This window comes from Sylvia atricapilla, chromosome 5, assembly GCF_009819655.1.
Source record: "Sylvia atricapilla isolate bSylAtr1 chromosome 5, bSylAtr1.pri, whole genome shotgun sequence".
NCBI lineage: Eukaryota > Metazoa > Chordata > Aves > Passeriformes > Sylviidae > Sylvia > Sylvia atricapilla.
Genome location: NC_089144.1, coordinates 67,822,113 through 67,843,151, shown reverse-complemented (window position 1 = coordinate 67,843,151; position 21,039 = coordinate 67,822,113). Strand labels below are relative to the sequence as shown.

The 21,039-nt window shown below is 39.4% G+C and overlaps 1 protein-coding gene across 3 annotated transcripts; it reads right to left on the bottom strand.

The window, feature by feature from the left end:
• Nucleotides 1–1,157: 1,157 nt before the first annotated feature.
• HCFC2 (host cell factor C2) lies at nt 1,158–20,505 on the bottom strand. 3 transcript variants are annotated; one of them, XM_066319946.1, is made up of 16 exons: nt 20,278–20,502; nt 18,281–18,429; nt 17,713–17,873; nt 16,460–16,668; nt 15,876–15,960; nt 14,736–14,839; nt 13,952–14,140; nt 12,630–12,815; nt 12,105–12,208; nt 10,948–11,104; nt 9,803–10,003; nt 8,562–8,632; nt 7,221–7,352; nt 5,734–5,919; nt 5,022–5,307; nt 1,158–4,108 (listed from the first exon to the last, which is right to left on the bottom strand). In XM_066319946.1, exons 1-16 carry the CDS (start codon nt 20,441–20,443, stop codon nt 4,083–4,085), a joined length of 2,412 nt encoding a protein of 803 aa, XP_066176043.1. In that variant the 5' UTR covers nt 20,444–20,502; the 3' UTR covers nt 1,158–4,082. The 3 variants fall into 3 exon arrangements, with proteins under 3 accessions (XP_066176043.1, XP_066176044.1, XP_066176045.1); XM_066319947.1 differs by lacking the exon at nt 20,278–20,502 and adding an exon at nt 19,700–19,852; XM_066319948.1 differs by lacking the exon at nt 1,158–4,108 and having other exon boundaries at nt 5,171–5,307; nt 5,734–5,915; nt 20,278–20,505.
• Between the last annotated feature and the right edge of the window lie 534 nt (nt 20,506–21,039).

Below are 21,039 nucleotides of genomic sequence, written 5' to 3'. Positions count from 1 at the left end.
CCTAAATACTCTATGCACTTATTTTAGGCTCATCTTCCTAATGCTTTAGGCTGACTGTTTGAAATTCTAATAAAAGGGATCTCCACTTCCAGACCAATGGCAAACACCTCCAAATGAAGACTTCACTACTGTTAACAGGAGGAGCACATTGCCCAGACAATGCCAGCAGTCAGTGTTCCACCCCTGTCCTGGGAATCTGGAAATGCTTCAGTGCCAGAAATGGAAGCCACAGAATAAAAGCCCTGATGTTTAGCTCACTAGAAATATTATAAAAAATACCCTAGGGACCAGCTAATGCTATAAAGAAAAAAAAATGGAATTGTTATTAAGATAAATTCATACAGCAAATTCAAATTTGCCTTCAAGAGAAAATAACTCCTACCTTTAAAATCTTATTAACAAGAAGAAAACAGCACAAGAGGATTCTTCACTAATGTTTTAGGTTTTCCCATTTGTTTCCCACTGATGCAAGAATCACAAATAACAAAACAACCATTATTACAATAGCTAGGAGCACAATGAAGGAATCAATCTGGAGCAGCTTTTAGCAGCTTCTCATGTGAAGTCTCTTGAGTAGAGACCTTTCAGTTCACTTGCTCCTCTCTGCTCCCCTGCTTCTTGCAACACGTACTGCTTATTCCCACAAGAGTTCCCCACTGTCAGCTGCCATAAAAGATGGTGCCATTTCGAGCAGAGCTGGACATAAACACAATTTAAATTCTTAGCAGGTGCCTTCTGAGCACATTAAGTGCTCACACCTCTTTTTAACAGAGCAACACCAAACTCCTTGTCACTCCCTGTCAACAGCAGCAACATGGTGCCTGTATAGACAAGGGAAATAAGGTCAAAATTTCAGTTCAGAGGCCACAGCCTGCAAGGCACAAAGGCATGGAAGGGGGCAGAGAAAAGGTGGGTGCAGAGCAACTGCAAAAGGTGGGGCAGGGATACTGGAGAACCACAACTAAGGAAAAAGCTCATGAGGTAACCAAGAATTAACTTAGGAGACAATATTTATGGAAGAGTAATAGTATTATGACAGCGCTTATCATTAAAGCCCCTTCCCCAACTTGACAAATTTACTCACACTCTGCATCAGAAATTCCAAGTTTGTATATGTACAGCTCTGAAAATACAAACACAGCAGTATTCACAATGCATTTGATAGGACAACCACTTTATTACAAAGAACAAACAATGCATCAAAATAAGACTAATCAACTTGTATTGTACAAAATGTCAGTTTCCTTGTAGAGGTCGTTAAGTAACAGGCTGAAAGACTAAGTTCACGTCAAATTCGCTATCCTGAAATAATCAGATAACAACAGTAATACTTATTATATCTTCAGAGTTTATGGCATGATCATGTGCTCTACTTCAAGCTACATTCAAAAGATATTGCTATAATTACTTTGAAAACACAAAGTGTAGATTATTGTTCACTTCATTTCCACTTTCACAAGAACATTCTGAAGATGAAGCTGTAGCAGTTTCTGCCACAACTGGCATGACTGTCCTATGCTTACACAGTCACAACCTCCCTAAGGAGTTCAGTAAACCTAGACAATTCTACAATATGGATACTGCAATCTGATAAGATTCCAGCTTCTGTTACAGGTCCTTTTGCAGTATCTGAAATAAATGGATAACATGGAGTCTCAAAGAGCTGGTGTCAATAGTCTTCTAAACTTTAAAATCGAACAATCAATATTTGTCTGATATCTAGTTGATAGGCAAACAGGTGGGATTTAGACATTATAAATACAGTTCTAAAAACAGACCACAAAGTGTATTCTACAGTGTGTACCACAATTTCAGTTTAAAGTAAAACTGAGCAACTGAAGAGCTGCATATGATCACTATTCAACATTACCCAACTTGGACAAGAAAGAGGAAATGACATCTTATGTCAAGTCAGCTGAAGAAAGCACACTCCCAAGGAAATTTTACTTTCATTGAAAACGCCACAGTTTTACCCTTTGGTAGTCGTGACATACCCACTGAAAAAAGAAATTGTGCAAAGCATGTGAAACCAAGTGCAAAAAAACTCCACCCCAGACACACCCAACATGTTTTATTCTTAAATAACAACTCTACAATCACAGCTAGCAACCAACAAAATCAAAGCCACAAGTGTTTTCTCTAAAGGCTTCTTTCACAGTACTAATAAGAAAAACCAAGTTCTATTCTTCTAGTTGACAGTTCATGTGTATGGTACTTTAGTTATCAGACAGAATTGGTAGTGAGATCCTACCTGACGAAATGGACCATTAAAACACAAATATCTTAAAGCCAGTTAACTTCAGGAAAAGTCCTATACATTCATACTATAAACACTGTCTAAAGTGAAACTGGGATATCTGTCATTGTCACAAACACATGATTTTTCTCTGGAGTCAAACCACGTTGGTTACTCCTGTGCCACAATTAACACTATTAGAGCCATTTATGGTCCCCAGCACTTTCTAGATGCTATTGGAGCATGTGATGCATTGCAATAATTAAGGCTGTACCAGCACTTTGTTATAACCCTGATTCTCAGGGCAGCCAACACTTGGCTATTAAATCTGCTCTGGGATACTTGAGCTGCTAAATCTCTACTATTTTAGTGATACTTCTCCCACCAAACCAGGCACATCATTGATTTTAGTTCATATATTTACAAACGCTCTTAAGACAAATTTAACTGGAAGAGGCAAGAAATTCTACCTTGATGTATAATCTTTTGGCATTTGGGGCAAAATTAAAGTGCAAAGTATAAACTTCACTGCACAGTAAATAATTTAGATTTTATTTTAAAATAAATCTTATTTAGTGCCTCAGTCTATTCCCCTAGTGACCTTGTCCAACTCAGCCATTTTCCTCTACACTTTGGTAAACACAGTTTATATAGATACATAAATAGCATTTAAAATGTTTACCTTTATTTCACTACTGTGAACAACTGTTTTTTCTTTCCACATAGGAATGGATCAACCTATTCCTAGAAGTAATGCTTGTTGATTTTGATTTTATAAATATTATTAATGTAAAATGATGCATAGTAAAAGGGAGATACTGAACTTGATTGGTAGAATATATTGGTAAAGCAAACAAGCACTTAAGAAGATTAACTGGAATAAATATGTTTAAAATTGCCATATAATATGTGCAAAATTGCTTACCATGTATTCTAAACTTTGGTTAAAATTTTCAGATTGAAGTTTTACAGAAACATTATGGAAGCAACACAAGTGATTACTAACACAGGAATGAGGTAAGTTATTATTAGTGCAAAAAGCAAGCATATGCTAAAAGCAAAGCATATGGATTAAAAAAAAAAAAAAAAAAAAAAGAGAATGAATCTCATGGAAGTTTTAATACAAGACCAGAAAGGTCTCTTGTAAACATTGGTATTTACAAGTTTAAGATTTGTACAACTACAAAAGGATAATTTTAAGTAATCGTAGTGCATTTACAATGGATTTGTGTTTTTTGTAATAGGAGTAATGGATAAGTTTATCTTTTTCCTTTTAAATTTTCAGGGGATATCTTTCAAGATTAAGATATTTGTTACAAATAGTAGAAAAAATCATTTCTTTACAAAAAAGGTATATATTAAAATATTTATACATTTTAAGTTACTATATAATAACTGGAAATTTTTGCCTTGTACTCAGGCACCACGATGAAGAATGTGGTATAGGGAACCAAAACCAAACAGAATTTGCTCCTGTCTCAAATCTTATGAATTCTCTATGTAAGATCTGTAGCAATCATGGGGACTCTACCTCAAATACTACTACTTCTGCCAATTCTTTTATTCATTTTTAATTTGAAACTCTGTGTTCTTTACATTTTAACTTATCACTACCAAAAAGAGCTGCTGGATAGAGCGTGATCCTCCACCCGACCATTTTTGATATATTTTCTATATGATACTCATACCTGAGCAAGGCTCTATAACGTTGATGTGTCAAACGTAAAAAAGGTTATATATTTTTAAGATAAAAACAATGCAAAAATAAAATATTTGTAGCATTTACAAATAGTACAAGAGTTACATTAAACACTACATTCGAAACTTGAGATTTATTAAGTCGTTTCTACTTTGAGCCTGATGTTTTCATATCTGCAAAAAGAAGGAGACATTGTTAAATGTTTCATCATTTCACGTGGCATACACAGTCAAGCATTTTCAAATGTCGTTTCAGAGTTCTAGGATATCAATCATGGTATCTAGGATATCAAAACCCCTGCCAATTAAAGGGTTAAAACAGCACTGAAATACTGAACATCACAGAAGACAACTTCTTCATTGTTACTGCCCATCTTAGAAGAGCACTATTAGAAACCAAGCAGTGGATCATTCAACAGGTGAGCCCCAGCCCAGCAGCTGAGGGGTCAGCTACCCCAGAGCACAGCTCCCTGCTGCCTGAGGAGCACTCTGCCCTTCCTACCCTCCTCTGTGCCCACAGCACCTTTGGCTGAGCAAAGCCAGAGCCCAACAAAGCTAAGCCAGAAACAGGAAGGAGTTGGACAAGAAGCTGGCAAAACTTGAGACCCCAGATTGGCTTACTTATAAGGCATGCCAGAACCAACCAGGCTAACACTAATTTTATTTTCAGTGGATCCATTCCCATCCCCAAATCAGCGTGAACCTGTACAAATTCAAGTCCAGAGACAAGATGACAAAACCTCTTCTGGCATAACACAGATTTTAAAGTGTACATGCATCACAAAAACGGCACCTTACATCACCTGATGGAACTTTTTTTTTTAAGAGGGTGGAAAGACTGAAAAAAAACCCTGATTACACTATGTCATGCACACGATGCACATAACTGGATTACTTCCTATTCGACTGGAAAACTTCTGAGCTGAAGTGAATTCTAAGGAAGTCAGAAGCAACAACTAGAATTGCATAAAACTCCTAAAAGGAACAGAACAACATTTCAAGAAGTTCACAAGCAGCGCTGTGCTGGTTCTGGAAGAAAATCCCAGCTCCTGCTCCACTCCAACACTGTGTGTGACAGTGACTTTACCTTGGAGCCACCGGACCTGCGTGGCCGGGCCATAGCCTCTCTCATTCTTGGCTGAAATCCTGAACACTATGGCAGGCCTGGAGGTGTAATCCACGTGGGCATTGGAAAGCTGGGCAGCAGTCACTATGCACGAGGTTTTAAGACCACAGTATATCCTCATAAACACCAGTTGACTTGGGTTTTCCTGTAATTGCGTGGAACGGATGGCTAAGTAGGCAGAATATTCTAAAATGTTTCCAGAGGGTGAAGCAGGAGGCTCCCAGGAAAGATGGATACAGTCTACACTCTGGAGAAAGAGAAAAAATATGATAGTATTAGCTATTTAGCTAACCATAAATATATAAACAATATTAAACCCCCCCCCCCCCCCCCAAATTCTAACCTATCATCACCACTCTGGAGATAAGGATGTCTTCTGACTTTTTTTTAAGAAGTGTCTAAACCCCTATAGATTTAATGATGTAAGACCAGAAAACCATGGGGAAACTATCAGATGATTGAATGTGCATCTGCTAACATGAACATTAACTCCTAAAATAATGATTTTTAACAATATTCTTAAAAGATATTATATTAAGCAGAGTTAACCAAGTAAGTATTGGAGACTATTTTATATGAAAATTTTAACTTAAAAATAAAACCAAGTATAACCAAGAGTTCTGAGAATACACCAGTGACCAGAATTTTACACATCAGCACCAGAATTTCTCACCTTGGTGATTTTGACTGTTGAAGGAGCTCCAGGAAAACCTGGAATGCATGTTTTGAATTCACTGATTTTACTGAAAGGCCCAACACCACAGCCATTAATTGCAGCAACTCTGAACCTGTACACTGTGCCTGGAAACAGATCCTGTTTCTTAAGTAATCTGTAGTCTGGTACATTTGCACCTTCTGTCTGAAAATAAAGCAACATTTGTGTTAATTTTTAAAATATTATAAACACAATTAGCCTAAAAAAGTATAAAGTGTTAAGCTGAGATTAATTAAGTTTAATTGAAACTGAAAATCTATTTAATACTGTTGTACTTACATCAGAATTTATGCAAAGGTTCTGACTGACACAGTATCTCACCTCAAAACAGCTAAGATGCAATGTGAGATTAAATCTCTAGACCAAAAGATATCCCATTTTATCAGTCATTCAAATTAAACTGCACCTTGTGGTTACTTCTGCTAAGGAAAGTTAAAACAAAGTAGCATTTAAGATAAGTTAACATAAATAACATAAGTTATGATTTAATTAACATAATCTTCTGATCTTCTGCTCTTTTTATTTCAAAAGCAGTTATTCTTAACGTTAAGAGCTGCAGTTGGATGTGTAGTTAATCAAAATGTTTTTAAGGAAAAGCACTGTAAGTTACTAACAAATAGCTTTTGGAAACATTGTATGCTACCATGATTAAAATATGCATTGATGCATCACTGACCCTTACAGTGGAACTATTTTCCTACTGAATAATGTGAAAGAACCACAATCAATGTAAACACTGTACTATGTTCTATGCTCTTTAAAACTAAGACATAGAATATTTATAGTGAAGTGCTTTCAAAGAAAGGTTTCTGTTATTTTGTTTCTGTCTCTAGACCACACAGTTTTTGTTTCTAGTTAACTAGGACATCACTAATTTACACTTTTACCATCAAAACTGTTACACTTTTGCAAGTTTCACACTCAGAGTTTTCATGCATCAACTTACACGTACCAAACATTAAGTTAGAAAGATCTAATACAAAAGCCACTACAGTGTCTTTTTAAACATAGCCTAGCCTATGTCTTATTAGTATCTTTAACAATTTTTATGCAAAGATTCTGGGAACAGAGAAGAAACTGAAACATTTCAAAGCTGGACTGAAATAGCATTAAGAAAATTGTGGGGTTTTCAGTTTTTAAGAATTTTACTGGCTTGAAAGTTTAGTAAGTTTAAAATTGTTTCCTAAGGCAAGAAATAAGAGAAGAATTAGCAATAGCAAAGTAAGATATTTTATATTATCATACATAAACAACAAAAGAAAATTCATCTTGTTTAGGAAATAGTAAAAAGAGGTGAGAAAAATACATGAGGACCTACTGGTCATAAAATACAGAACTCCTACAAGCACCAGATTCTGCTGCAGTATCAGAAAGTCCAATATTTTATTGTGAATTATATGAGCAACAGATTCTGAAACGGGTTACATCAGAGAAGCAGCAGCTACCTTGCTATTGATGTTCAGTGTTTCCTCTGGCAGCAAGTAGAACTGGCTCACCACAGCACTGTTGTTCTTAAAAATGCCCACGTCATACCACCGGCGGTCCCTGGTTTTCACCGGCGGCCTCTGGGGAGCTCTCTAGTATTTAAAGAACACATCATGTAGATTACCCACACTTCAGTGCCACGGAAAAAATGTCAAGGCTCTAGTATATGTAAGAGACAACCCCCTTTTATATCAGTGTTGCTTTTTTATGCTTCAAATGAATATGCATATGTTATTAAAATAGTGTGCAAATGTTCTTATCCATTTACTCAGACACGGTTTGTCATTTAAAAAGCAGCAGCTGCGGTGTCGCAGCTGATACATTCTGAGCAGGGAGGGGAAGAACTGAAAGCTGTAGAACTAGGTGTCTGTAGCAGCACGTAGTTGTGAGTTAATTTCTGTCAAAGCTCAAGAAGCTTCCCAAGGCCGTCCAACATCAGCAGCTCCACCTGGGGCTCAGCTGTAGCTCAGCTCCTTGCCAGGCGCAGCGGGACTCTGCAGCCGAGAGCGGCCCTCTGCTGTGGGGCCGTGGGGATGGAGGGCCTGCAAACTGCTCCTGACTGACCCAGAAACACAAACTGCCTTTCTTGCTGGGCTCCAGGCACCAGGGAGGGCCCTTGCAGAGGCATGTGCCCAGCACAGACAGGATCATGTGCCCATGATCCTGCTAGCATGGAAATGGGCGGGAGCTGCAGCTGCTCTTGGCAAAAGCACCCCAACCCTTTATTAGCAGCTGCTTCTCCCCATCCTTAGTTCCTCGCTTTTGGTGGCAACAGTGGCACCTTGGGTTTGTGTATTAAGTTGTAAGCAGGTGAAATAGGAAGCATTTACTTTTTCAGGCAGTATTTACAGCTTGCATAGTCAGTCCCCATCTCTTCTAGGGAAAAACATCAAGATATCAGTTAAGTTACGTTTCAAATCTATAGAATCAGCAGCTTACACTAGTCTGATCTAATACATACTTCGTTTTAAATTCAGTTGTGCATACAGAAAAACTTTTTACTTTTGCACATCATGCAGAAGAGACCATTCCACTGTGCCAGTTGATAAAAATGATTCAACAGCTGAAACATGTACTTGGATCTCCTCCCAACTACACAACTGCTACTTAAGACTCACATCTAACCCACACAGTGCAATTAGTTTTATAACAGAAATGTTTACCCCTGTATTATTCACTCCAAGCTCAAAATAAACACTGCATTTCTTTCAGAAACACAATTAAAGGAAAACAGAAGAAGCCTTATAACTAATCAACAGAACAATAGGTAAAGCAATTTGATAATACTTTTTCAGACTTACAGAAGAGTGTGAATCATTTGTCTGTTCAGTACTGACCCTTGTTGAAGGCATGACATAGGCAGTTTCAGCAGCTAAAAACAAAACGTTAAATTTTAAAAAACTTAAGCAATAGAAAATGTTTAACACAAAACCCACAGAGTATGAAAGTTGACCTCAACAGCCAAGTATTTGTTGCACAAGAATGTCTCAGAGTTCTTTTGCATGCAGTTCTATTTATAACACAAACTAATTTTGGCTTCTGCCATAGTCACAGAACAGTTCTGAGACTCTGGCATTGAAGGCTGCTACAGATAATAGAAACAGAAGGCAGGACTCAGAAAATCCTAAAAAGTGACAACATTATGAAATAGATATAAAATATTTGTGAACAAATAATGTAAATGCCAGATTGAGGCACATACTGGGAACAATGTATGAATAGTCTAAGTGAATTCTAAATTTGATTGTATTGTTTCTAACATCAATACAGTCTGAATTCTGAACGTAAGTAGTTAAACTGTAAACAATCCTAACAAATGGGAACAGAGCATTCATTAAATTTAAAATGGAATCTTAAAAGAGAAAAAAGATCATGAGTAACACATGGGAGTATTAGTATTCTATGCTTGTGTTCCTGGGTTTTGCTTTAAAAATACAATACTGCTGGTGCAAATCACATTATACAGACAACATCAATATGAGAACACAGTTCTTTAGTTAACACTCAAAACTATAGCAAGCACAGCCTGTTGATATTCATGAAAACCAAAACTTGAAAATCTACCCATTTATGTTCTGCATTGCTGCTTATTTTGGGTATTTCCAGCAGACTGGAGGCCAGCACATTAGACTAGAAGTGAGCTGACCACATTTTTTACAGTGGTCAGTTGCTTAAAATCAAAATCTAAGGTTACCATTTTAGTCTTTCACTGACTAAATAGACAATCACTGAATGAGAGCAAATGTGCCATGAGCACCAAAAACAGCTCCCACTGATAGTTAGAAAATGGGCCTCTGCATAAATAAAGATTTTTCACTTACAGGAAACATGGTGATTTACAAATGCATAGAAGGAACATCCTGATTTCAAAAGATGTATAAATGCTAACTGAGATCATCCAGGCTGCTCAAGGCCTTCAATGCCCAAAGCCCTATCTACATCCCAGGTACTACTCAAGACAGGAATCCCACCACACCAGAGGAACTCTGATGGCCTTAGAAATACATGGCTCAAAATACAGTATGTGAAACACATTTCAAACCTTCAGATTTTGAATTGAATGTTGTTAGTGAAGTTTCATCTTTAACAACTGCCCCATTTGTACTTGATGACTCAGTTTTAACAGCCTGCTGGGTTACCATAGTTTGTGAGCTGGAGACAGTACAGGATACAGAAGCATCAGGATTTACACTTTGTTTGTCCAAGTCATGTAATTCACCTACATTTGCTGATGTCTGAGCACCTTAAAAAAAAAAAAAAAGAAAAAAAAAGAGAAAATATTAGCCAGAATTCAATATTGATAACACAAAAAATCTCAACTTGGTCTAATGGATTTAGTTTCATATAAAACCTGAGTTTAGCTCAGAATTAGGTTAGAATGGATCTGATGATATTGATTGCTATTACTTACTTTAGGTTTTTAACTGAACAGAAGTCTGTCTCCACAGTCACAAACAGATGTATGTAAACAGTTATTTTAACTTGCTGTTTTTTATGTATTTGGTCACAAAAAATTAATCTGGGGGAAAAAACCCTACTAAAAAAAAGCAGCCACACAAATCAGTAGGCACGGATTTGTAACAATCAATTGAACTCCTATAGAAGTCTGCTTCTCACTTAGCAATAGGAACCAAAATTTCCACATCTGATTAAATTATACTCTGAAGGAAATGAAAATCTAACTACCCATAAAATACATTGAAGTCAAATACCAACAGACCAGATGATTAAGCCTGGATTCACTACACTGAACTTAAGGCACTTCAGTGAAATGTGTAAAATCAGAGCCTTGTCATCTTTTACTTCCTCTACAGTCAGAGAGAAACGTACCTGTCTCTACATTGCCAAAGAGTTTGGAGTTACTATCACCATGATGTTGGAAAATGTCATCTGTCCCTTTTTACTTGATGCTAAAAATGGCAATTTACATTTAAATAGACAGATTTGCCATCATAATAATGAATATATTGAGAATTTCATGTACTTCGCAACACTTCAAATAACCAAGATCTCAATTTTCTTTGTCTCTTCTAAAAATACGTTCAGTAATAACTAACACAAGTTGGGTTTTTCAAACTAGAAAGGACTCTTAAATAATTTTAATTTACAAGACAGAAAAATCCTATTTTATGTTTTTGAGATGAATTTTAACTCTCGCTTTTTAAATTTTTTCTATAATGATCTTACTTGAAGTACAAACAGGCAGAAGAGAAGGGGCATTTGATTCTTTGAATCCTGTAGCATCTGCGTGGTTTTTCATAGTCTTCTGTGTAACCTTGTTTTCAGGTGCTGCAACCTTTTCTTTTCCTTCTACTTTTGAACTGGATGAAAGGGCAACTTGGACCTAACCAAAACAACACATTTGTTAAACTGCAAAGTTCAGAAATTTCATCTGCAATGCTGACTTGAAAATGCTTGCTCATAAACAACAATATAAACTCCTCCAACAATTCCCCCTAGTACTTTAAATTAGACCAAAAAATCAATTTCTCAATCCTTACCTTGGTCATTATACAACAAAGACTCAAAAACGGAGTTGACTTGCAAGAGTCACATGAAATTTTATCCTTACTGAGAATTTCATCGCTTTTCTATTTAGTAGCAATATTAGTTGTTATTAGTTATTTCGTGTATATTTAGTCTACTGGGGGAGTTTGGGGGATGGGAAAAATCCCAATTACAGAGGCTTTCAACCTTTGCTTTCCTGCATGCACTTGAGATATTTTTACTCGTAGTGAAATTCATGGTTTTCTCCAGGAATCCATTATGGATCCCATACATCTAGGACTTCACACAACTAAGAAAAGGTCCAAAGTTCTAAAAATGGGATCCTTTAGCCAGAGTTTGCCCTCACTATTTCTGTTTAATTGGCAAAATAGAGGAGGATTTACAACTGCACACCAGACAGATAATAATTGGATTTAACCTGCTGTAGGATCTTACAACTAAGCAGAATAGCATAAAACTAAACTAGACTAACAAAGAAGGAATATGCCTTATTCTTTTTGCTTCCTACATTAATGTCACCAACATTTTGGCAATGAATAGCATTCCTACTGGTGTCAGGATCCCAGCTGGCATTGTGGAAGACAATACAGTTGCAATTCCCTTCTGCATTAACAAGAAGAGGACTTTAAAGATTGTCTCTCAACCATAAAAGCAAAAAGTACGTAAGAAAACAGACAATTACTTCAGCAGGTGTCTGTCTTTCTGCTTTATTTGGGTGTTTTTTTTTCCTAAGACCTAAAAAGTATGCAGGAGTTTTAAAACTGAGAAAGTGTTCTGGCAGTTCACTACCTTCCCACACTGTTTTGATACTGAAGCATTTTCCAGTTTGCACTTACATTATTAGGAATGAGATTATTTGTTTGGCTGGGATGATCCACCTTCATTTCTGGATAAGGGACGCTAGGCAATGATTGTGGACTCTGATGGAGAGAGCAGCCACCTTGCAGGTAAACAAAAGCAAATTCCCATCAGTTATTTAAAACTTAGTATTATGATGGTTTTAACCTATTTCAGTAAGGAAGAGGGAGGCCAAAGTTGCCTGAAGGAAAACTTTGTTGTAAGTCTGAAATGAAACTGTGGTCCAACAGCCAGATAAAATCCCTTCCTCACTGTTTCCTTTCTCAGCTTGTGCCCAGCATTCTGTAAGTATCTTCATAATTCAGATAGCTGGCCAAAACCAACAGAAACAAGTGAAAGGGGAGTTTTTCATAATTATGATGCAGGCATTTGGAGAATAACCACAGAAACAGGGTCTCTCTCTCTCACAGAATCGTTCTTTAAAAACCAAACAAATATTTATTACTTGTGCAACCCTCCAGTCTGCCTGCGCAGTGTAATGTGTAATGTGATCTCACTGCTACCTTGAGAACTCAGCACTGATGTCTCAGGAGTGCCAGCACCAGGAATTCCAGCCACCGGTGGCACTGGTGAGTCAGCGTGTAATTGAAGAAGATATCCTTCAACTGTAGGTACTTCATCCCACTTCAGCTGAAAGGAGTTGGTTGTAGCTCTGATCAGCTGCACCTGTGATGGTGCTAGAGGTCTCTCTACAATTAACCAATAAAACACAGATGGCACGTTAGAAATTGCCCTCCCTTAGCAGTTCATTAAACAGCTGCATATTGCAAGTAAAGTCTCCTTTTTCATTAAAGTACAATATATCTCAGATTCAACAAGGAACCACTGTCAAAGGTGTCAAGTCAAGTCAGAGAATTGCAACATGTCTTTTCAAAGTGTTCAAAAATGCTCCAGTTTTGATGCTTTGTTTTTAAGGGTTCTTCTGCTGCCCGGTAGGCCTCTGGGTTGTAGCTACATCATTGCAGGGATTACAGAGACAGGGGATTCTTGTGCTTTCCTGGGATGCTGCAGGTAGCTCTTTCGCTCCTAAAGCTTTACATATTCCTTTAATTCACAAATTATTCCTCTTTAATCCCATTCAAATTATTCCTGTGTAGCTGAAGTGAGCTTTCACTCTAACTTCTTCTGCACAAGCTGAAGCCTGGACATGACTAATGCCAATAGTTTGCTCCTCTCACGTGCCTCTATGCTTAACCAGGCTGCAATCTTAAGCACATTCTTCCCCTGCTACTTTTTTTCCTTTTCTGAGGGAAAAATGAAACAGGAAAAAAAAAAGTTGTATTCTAATTCCCTCTCTCTAAACACCATCTCAGTGTCCTGCTATCAATGCAGGTACTAGTGAGTGACTAGTCACCAGAATTTCCCTCATCCCCAGGAACAATTTGGATGTTCTTTTCTTAGATTGAGTAGTATTTTTTTGCAGTCCAAGAGATTAGGAAGCAGCAGCAGCAACAGTCCCAAGAGAAGAAAAGATTTGGTGAAAAAAGTAAGTAGTAGTAGAAAATACCACTTAAAAGAGAGGCCAGGAACCCTGAGTTTAGGCAAAACAGCCTTTAGCATCTTGTATCAAATTACTATGGCATGCAGTGCAGAATTTAGCATAAAGTTTTTTCAGAGGCCTTAAATAAGCCTTCCTGATTTCTTCATTTTAAGTAATAGCCTTTAAACAAGCAGCAGTGATGCACGATTTTAAAATAATTTTTAAAATAGAAACAGTCTTCGAGCTTGCTACAGCTTTAATGTTCTGATCATCAATCATGTAAGCTTTCCATATATTAATAAAACACAGGACATAATACAAGTCTCTTCTTTATTTTTGACTCACCAGTATCAAGGTACCAAAGATCTTTGCAGCAAACTTGATTGTTCCAGGCTTTTCTGTAACCATCTCTGCCACTCCAGATATACAGGCGAGTGCCAACTGCTACAGCACAGTGTCCTGCTCTTGGCCCTGGTAACAAGTTACTTTTGTCCTCCTGGCAATCTGAGATCAGACCTATCCATTCGGTGGTATCTAGTAAATGAAACTCAAGGCATTTAGTTTCTAGATGTTTTCCAAAACAAGAAATAAAGACATTAACACACTTAACTGCTCAGGGAAAAAAAAAAAAGAAAGAAAGAAAATAAATCACCTGTTTTTATAGACAACTGCATTTAAAATGGAAATATTATGAAGAGAAGGTCACTTTCCAATTAGTGTGCAAGATGAAATCAATGCATACAGGCAAAATTTTCTGACCTCTGGTTATCTCTCTCAGGCAAACAGATCAGAAGTTGAGAATTCAGGGATAGTACTATCATGCTTAGAAAAACCCCATTTCAGAATCTGTCTCCTGTGTTCTTCTATAAATGAAGAAGGAGTATTTACATTACTTATATTAAAGTTGCATTAACAAAGATTTAAAGAAGCAAACCTGCTAAACCTTCAAAGAAAAACAGTAATTAAAATATTACTTCTCATGCAATAAGCAAAAAACTGGCAACTTATTTAGTCAGCCAGGATTACAACTATGTATCCCAAACTTTTCTCAAGGTCTTCAAAATAGTTACTCTGTTAAAGAAAATATTAATTCACAATACCCACTTCCCAGAAAGGCAGAAACACTAACCCAAATTAAGGTAACAAAATGAACCGGTGCATTTCCATTCACCATCAGGAGCAGAAATTTCACCTCCTGCTGACTGTGGAACCCATCCACCAAAAACATACATTCTGAAATACCAGAAAAGAGGGAAGAGGGAAAAAGAAATGCCAATTAACATCTAGATCTGCTACATGCACTCTCTCAAACTAGGACAAAAAAGAAAATTTCCAGTGTGTTACAGTTTTGGTTCACAGCAAATTTTATTTGTATCTACTGTCTTTATGAAGTACTGTTGCAGACATCTACCTTCTGAAATTTTTGAGTAAATTGACGGATTGAAAAACCCAACCACAGGAAAAAACCCCAGAAACTCCTCAAACAACTTCCTAGAAACAGAAGCCAATACTGTAAATTTAGGAAACCATCACACTTCTAATGCTCTCCAAAAATCCCACACGTACTATAGAGCTTCTACAATCCTTTACTGCAGACCCCTCAGTTAATCATGCTAAAATAAGATGACTGGCATCTAACTCAGATACAGAAATTTAATAATATAACGCAGGCTACAAACTACTAACATTTTAAGTAATTCATAAAAAGCTAAGCTGTTAGATCAGAAGATATAAAGCTTTCATACTTCTTTACTCCCTTGCCTTTTTCTCCTCATGCCAACTTGTAAATTGATACAAAATGGGTTGAAACCCATGTTTAAAGATCCATTTTATCAATGCTACCTGCCAAAACAAACCATATTGGCAGGAAGCAGAGTAATGAGGGACAGACTACAGAAAAAGTGGGGAATAGTTTTGCCTGGAATTAGTTTTACTCTTTGAGCAGTTTCTTTGCATAGCTACCTCATCTGTGTCACACACACAGAGGCACTGAAGCTTGCTCCTGACAGAGCTCAGGCCCAGCTGAGGCTGCCCCAGAACGCACAAAGGTGCTCCAAGAAGCCCAGAAAGCTGCTGGTGGGTTGGGCAGATTGTCCTGCTGCCTGGAAACACTGAGAGTTCTCTACCCTTGAGTTAACAGTGGCACTGAAATAGCAGAAAACTTCTCTACAGGGCTGATGTTTATACTGAGCAGTAGTGGGTGGATAAGCATCATCATTCTCCTACTAGGTGTACCTTTCTAGAGTTGAGCTTTTAACAACAGACATACTTGTTTCCTATTACATTGGCCGTATGGAGACTGCGAGGAAGTGGTACTGTCCCTTTGGTTTCTGGTCTTGACCAGGTCATGGTTTCTAAAAGAAAGAGAATAAAAATCCTCAAAAGAAACAAACAAACAAAAAAATCTTGTTGCTATGTATTTCACTACCTAGATTTTAGGATGGAACCTACCTCTAATATTCAGCAAAGCTAAATTTCATCTTTTTAAGGTGGCTACTTTAAGAAAGAGGGTGTAATAACAAGCACTTGAAACTTCTTTTAAAAAAATCACAGGGAATATTGACAAACTAAGTGTTTACAAAAAACATAAATTATGATTTCATTGTGGTTATTCAACTCTGTTTCTTCAGAGTGCTTTAAAGACTATGATATCCATCTCACAGAGTACCCAAAATCAGTGAGGATACTACATGCAAACAATACTGTATCTATTTAATTCCAAATATTACAAAAGGTTAACACTATGAGGTCAGTCTCAACAATACCTGTGCCACAGCATGCCATTAACCATTCTGTACTGTAATTTTCCCCCTCAGCCAGTGAGCACTGACTTCTGCTGGCAAACCAACTCACCTATGTCAAGCTCCCAGAGATCATTAAGCCGACAGCCACACATGCCTCCAAAAATATACATCTTTGGGCTTCCCACATCTTTTCTGCAGTACACTATGGCTGTGTGAGATTCTCGGGGGGATGGCAAGACTCCTTTGGTCACAGGAATACTCCAGCCGACCACACCAGACCCATGTTGCAGCTCCAGTTCATAGAAATCATTTAAATATCTAGGGTATTATGGTTAAAGTATGAAAAATTCACTTACAAGCATGATGGCAAGTGTGCTTTAAACCCTGACCACTTCCAAGTACTACAGACTTCTGTCTTGGGAGGGTGTGGAGTTTTAAACTCTCAAAACATTTGATGCACTGTGGTCAGTACCAAATCTGGACTTAAAATGGATATTAAACAAAGAAAATGAACAGTTTTAACTTGTTGCCTCTGAGAAAACATGCTCTCATATTTGCTACACTGTATTACATGAAAGAAGTATGAAAACATTTTCTTGCAAAAATTGCTACATACAGACACACAATAAACTGCAAAGCTGTGGGAAATACACAATGACAATAGGTATTAGAGAGAAATTTCTGCAACTCCTAAGGCAACAAAGGTGAGAGAAAAGCTGTTTGTTTTCTCATGTCTTCAGGCTGGCCAACCCACAATTATCCATTTGTTGCTGAATCTATCAGCAAGTTATTTTTAGATAATGGTCTCTGAATCTTGGCATTCACAGCAGATACCTCTTGTTTACTGAGCTTGAAATTGCCAGTTTATAACTGAGTGGATCTAAGTGCTCCGAACTGCAGGTGAATGTGGATATAAAACTTCAGCATTATAGCAGAGTTTGCTGACAATAACGGCAACTTCTGCTGTTACTGTAAAAATTTCCAGATGAATTCATAACTGTTTTTCACAGCAATACAGAAGAAATATCCATCATGAATTCCCTGATGACTCATGAGACTCTGCTGATCGAGGTAATTCCTAACAAGCAAGCCATTCTTAAAATATGACCCAAAATACTAGGAGAAACATCAAAGCCTACTCAGGCTTCCCTACAAAAGTGCCAGAGCTGTCACTCAGTGTTCCATGTTATGGGATTAGCAGAAGGAATATTTAATCTTCACATGTAACCCCTTCACTGCACAAATAATCCAACTTTGAACACTTGGTGCGCAGGACAGCCTGCCTACAATGTTCCTTTTCAAAGCTGTCAAATCTAGTCATTGCCTTTTAAAGCCATTAAATTCAAAGAAAAATCAGCATACCTGGGAACGTTATTATTTGAATCTTCACTTTCATTTGCCAGGCCACCAAATAAATAGCACTTGTTACCATACAAAGAAAAGCTGTGGCCAAGCCGAGGACAGGGTGGTGATCCATTTGAAGGAGCTTGAGGTTTTACTTTTTTCCAAAGCCATCGACTTGCCTTGAAGACAAGAAAAATTTATTCTGAAATAATTACATTTATAGTCAGTCATAAAAAATAGAATTCATGTAATATTAGCATAACAACATATATTAATATTAACATCTATTTTCTGAATTATTTTTAAGGGAATGCTGGGCTTTCCTCAGGACATTCATTAAAAGGGATGTGTAAGAGCTAACCTTAATAAAATATTAAATATATTACAATTTATTTAGACTAGATGGAAGTCTCTATTTCAAAGCTATTTAGAATAAGCTTTAGATTCTTAAGATGGAGAAAATCTTTCTGAAGAAGAGCAAAGATCATCTAACTTTCATCCACAGTTGGTAAAATAAAATGTGTTTCTTCATAAATAGATACTTAAAGTAGTCCTGAAAATCGAAACATATTCATACATTTCCTACCTGCAATTCATATAAATCATTGCTATATCTTCCATATTCAACCATTCCTCCAAAAACTAGTATTCTGGTACCATCACAAACAAATCCATGCGCTGCACAGCCTGGAGGAATATCTCCCCTTACAGCAGGAAGGAACCATTGATTTGTAACTATAGTAGGAAGTAAAAAACCAAAAACAAGAAAAAAAAGATTAGAAAAATATTTCAAACACTGAAACATGTATTTTTAAACCTTTCTCCTTTCCAAAGAATTACCTTTTATCTGCAGATAACTGTGAATGGCCTATTTGCTTCACACTAAGTTTCAAATGATTTTTTTTTTAAATAAAAAGAAAAGCAAACACCTCTATCAAACAAATGTTACTCAGTATATGAATGAGCCCATGAGGTCACTGTAACTAAGTCAGTCATGAAGGGTCATCCAGCAATTTAACAGACTTGCCAAGAATAGAGGCTAATGAGGAACACAAGTGCAGTTCCACACAAAAGAGATAACCACGCTAACTCAGAGGGAGCTAGCCCTAGAAACAGAATTATTAGAGCTACAGCAACGTGGCACTGTGCCTGGACTTAACAGTCCTATTGAAAAACTAATTACACTGTTCTGGGACCCATTTTAATATCCACAGAGTGCTGCACTGATATGTGGGAGAAGAGAGGCACAGAGTCAAGAAAAAGCAACTGAGACTGTCTGATCCAGTAGCAGCATACTGGTGCCTAAACTGTTCTGGAATTTAAGAATTGCAGGATTTAATTTAAGAATTACAGGAGACAATGGCTTTTTTTTTTTTTTTCCCTACACTTTTTTGTGAGCACAAAGAGGAGAAGTAGGAAATTAGAAGCTTCCAGTGAGTGTTGCTGCAGGGGATTGAGATGTTCTCACTGTACCAGCTCCTCGAAAATCATCACAGGCATAGCAAGGGCCATGGATGACATCCCACACTCGAGCAGCTCAGGTCATAACCCTGCATCTTAAATCCCAGAATAAAAAAGGTCAGTTTGGGCCAAGCACTCATCCAGAAACTGGAACAACTGAGTCATGATCCTTTTTGTCACTGCCGCAAAAGGGGAAACACCTTAAGCAGAAAGTCTGTGAAGAAAAAAAACCAAGTCATGGTAAGATTCACTTAAAAATGCACCCGTCAGAACCTCCGTTCTGATGGCATAACCATGTTAAGAGTTTTATTTGGATTACTTGTCAGAACAGAAAGGTTAAGGAGATATTTTTTTTTTTCCTTCGCCCCTCAGAAATGTGATTTAAGCATAGTGGATCTTTAAACTATCAGAGAAAAATCTGCCTGGAAAAACCTCAAGCAGCCAAACACCGGTTGACTGAAAAGCACCGAGCAGTCACTGAACTCTCCCGTCTCGGCCCAAGCCCTGAAATTACAAGTAAGTTTTCCAGCCTGATCCAGCATACCGCACACTAACCATTTAGGCGTCTAATCTTTCACAAACAAAATCGGTCTTAAGACAGCTTCCCGTTTGGAAAGGCTCCCCTTTGCCAACACGCTCGCTTTTCCAAACAGGATTCCCATTCCAGCGCCTCGGGCTGCGCTGAGCCGCCGCCACCAGAGGGAAGGAGGGGGATCCGGACACTGTGGGGACTAATCCCGCCCGCCGCCATTCACCCGCGACCCGCCAGCGGAGAGAGGCTCGGCTCCGCTGCGCGACAGCCGGGCCGAGCAGAGCAGAGCAGAGCAGCCGCGGCATTCTCCCGGCGGCTTTTCCTCAGGGAGCTCCACTAACCCCGCGGCATCAGCCAGCGCTCAGCGCTACCCCGCGGAAGAAGACCCCCGGCCCAGGCGTATTTCCCGCCCCGCCATTTCGGCTCCGGGCAGCTCTTTCGGCCGAGCCCCCCGCCGGCAGCGCCGGGAGGCCCGGGGGCGCTCCCCGGCGCCGTGAGGAGCCCGGTGCCAGCGGCGGTGGCGGGCGGGACAGCCCCGCCGCTGTCCCCCCCGCTCCGCCCGCCCCGCGGCGCGGCCCCGCCCCGCGCACCCGTGTTGTAGACGTGCAGCTCGTCGGCGATGCCCTCGTTGCCGCCGCCGAAGATGATGAGCAGCTCTCGGATGGCGACCGCGCGGTGCCCGTGGCGGGAGCGCGGCACCGGCCCCGTGAAGGAGGACACCCGCCTCCAGCTCAGCCCGGCGGCGGCCGCCGCCATCTCAGCGCCGCTCCCACAAGGCACCGCGCGGCCGGGGCAGCCCGCCGGGGAAGGGGGAGCGCTGACGTGAGGGCGGCGGCTCCGTGTCCCGCCCCGCGGCCGCCTCTGCCGCAGCCGGGCACGGCCCTCTGCGCTCCTGCGGCGGCCGCGGGCCCGGCCGTGCTCCGGCGGAGCCCTGTGGGGCGGGAGCCCCGTGGAGAGGAGCCCTGTGGGGCGGCAGCCCTGTGGAGAGGAGACCTGTGGGGCGGGAGCCCCGTGGAGAGGAAACCTGTGGGGCAGCAGCCCTGTGGAGAGGAGCCCTGTGGAGAGGGAGCCCCGTGGAGAGGCAGCCCTGTGGGGCGGGAGGCCTGTGGAGAGGAGCCCTGTGGGGCAGCAGCCCTGTGGGGCAGCAGCCCTGCCTGCAGCGCACGCCGCCCGAGGGGTGCTCCTCTGCTCCTCTGCTTGGGCACCTGCTCTGCCGCCGGGCCCTCAGAAACGTGTGCCACTTTTTTTTTTTTTTTATTTTTTTTAATTGGCTAGTGGTAGGCGAGGCGATGCTGCTTGCCTGCGAGAAAGAAATGAGTTGCTGTTTAAACACCGAAGGTTGAGATTAGCAA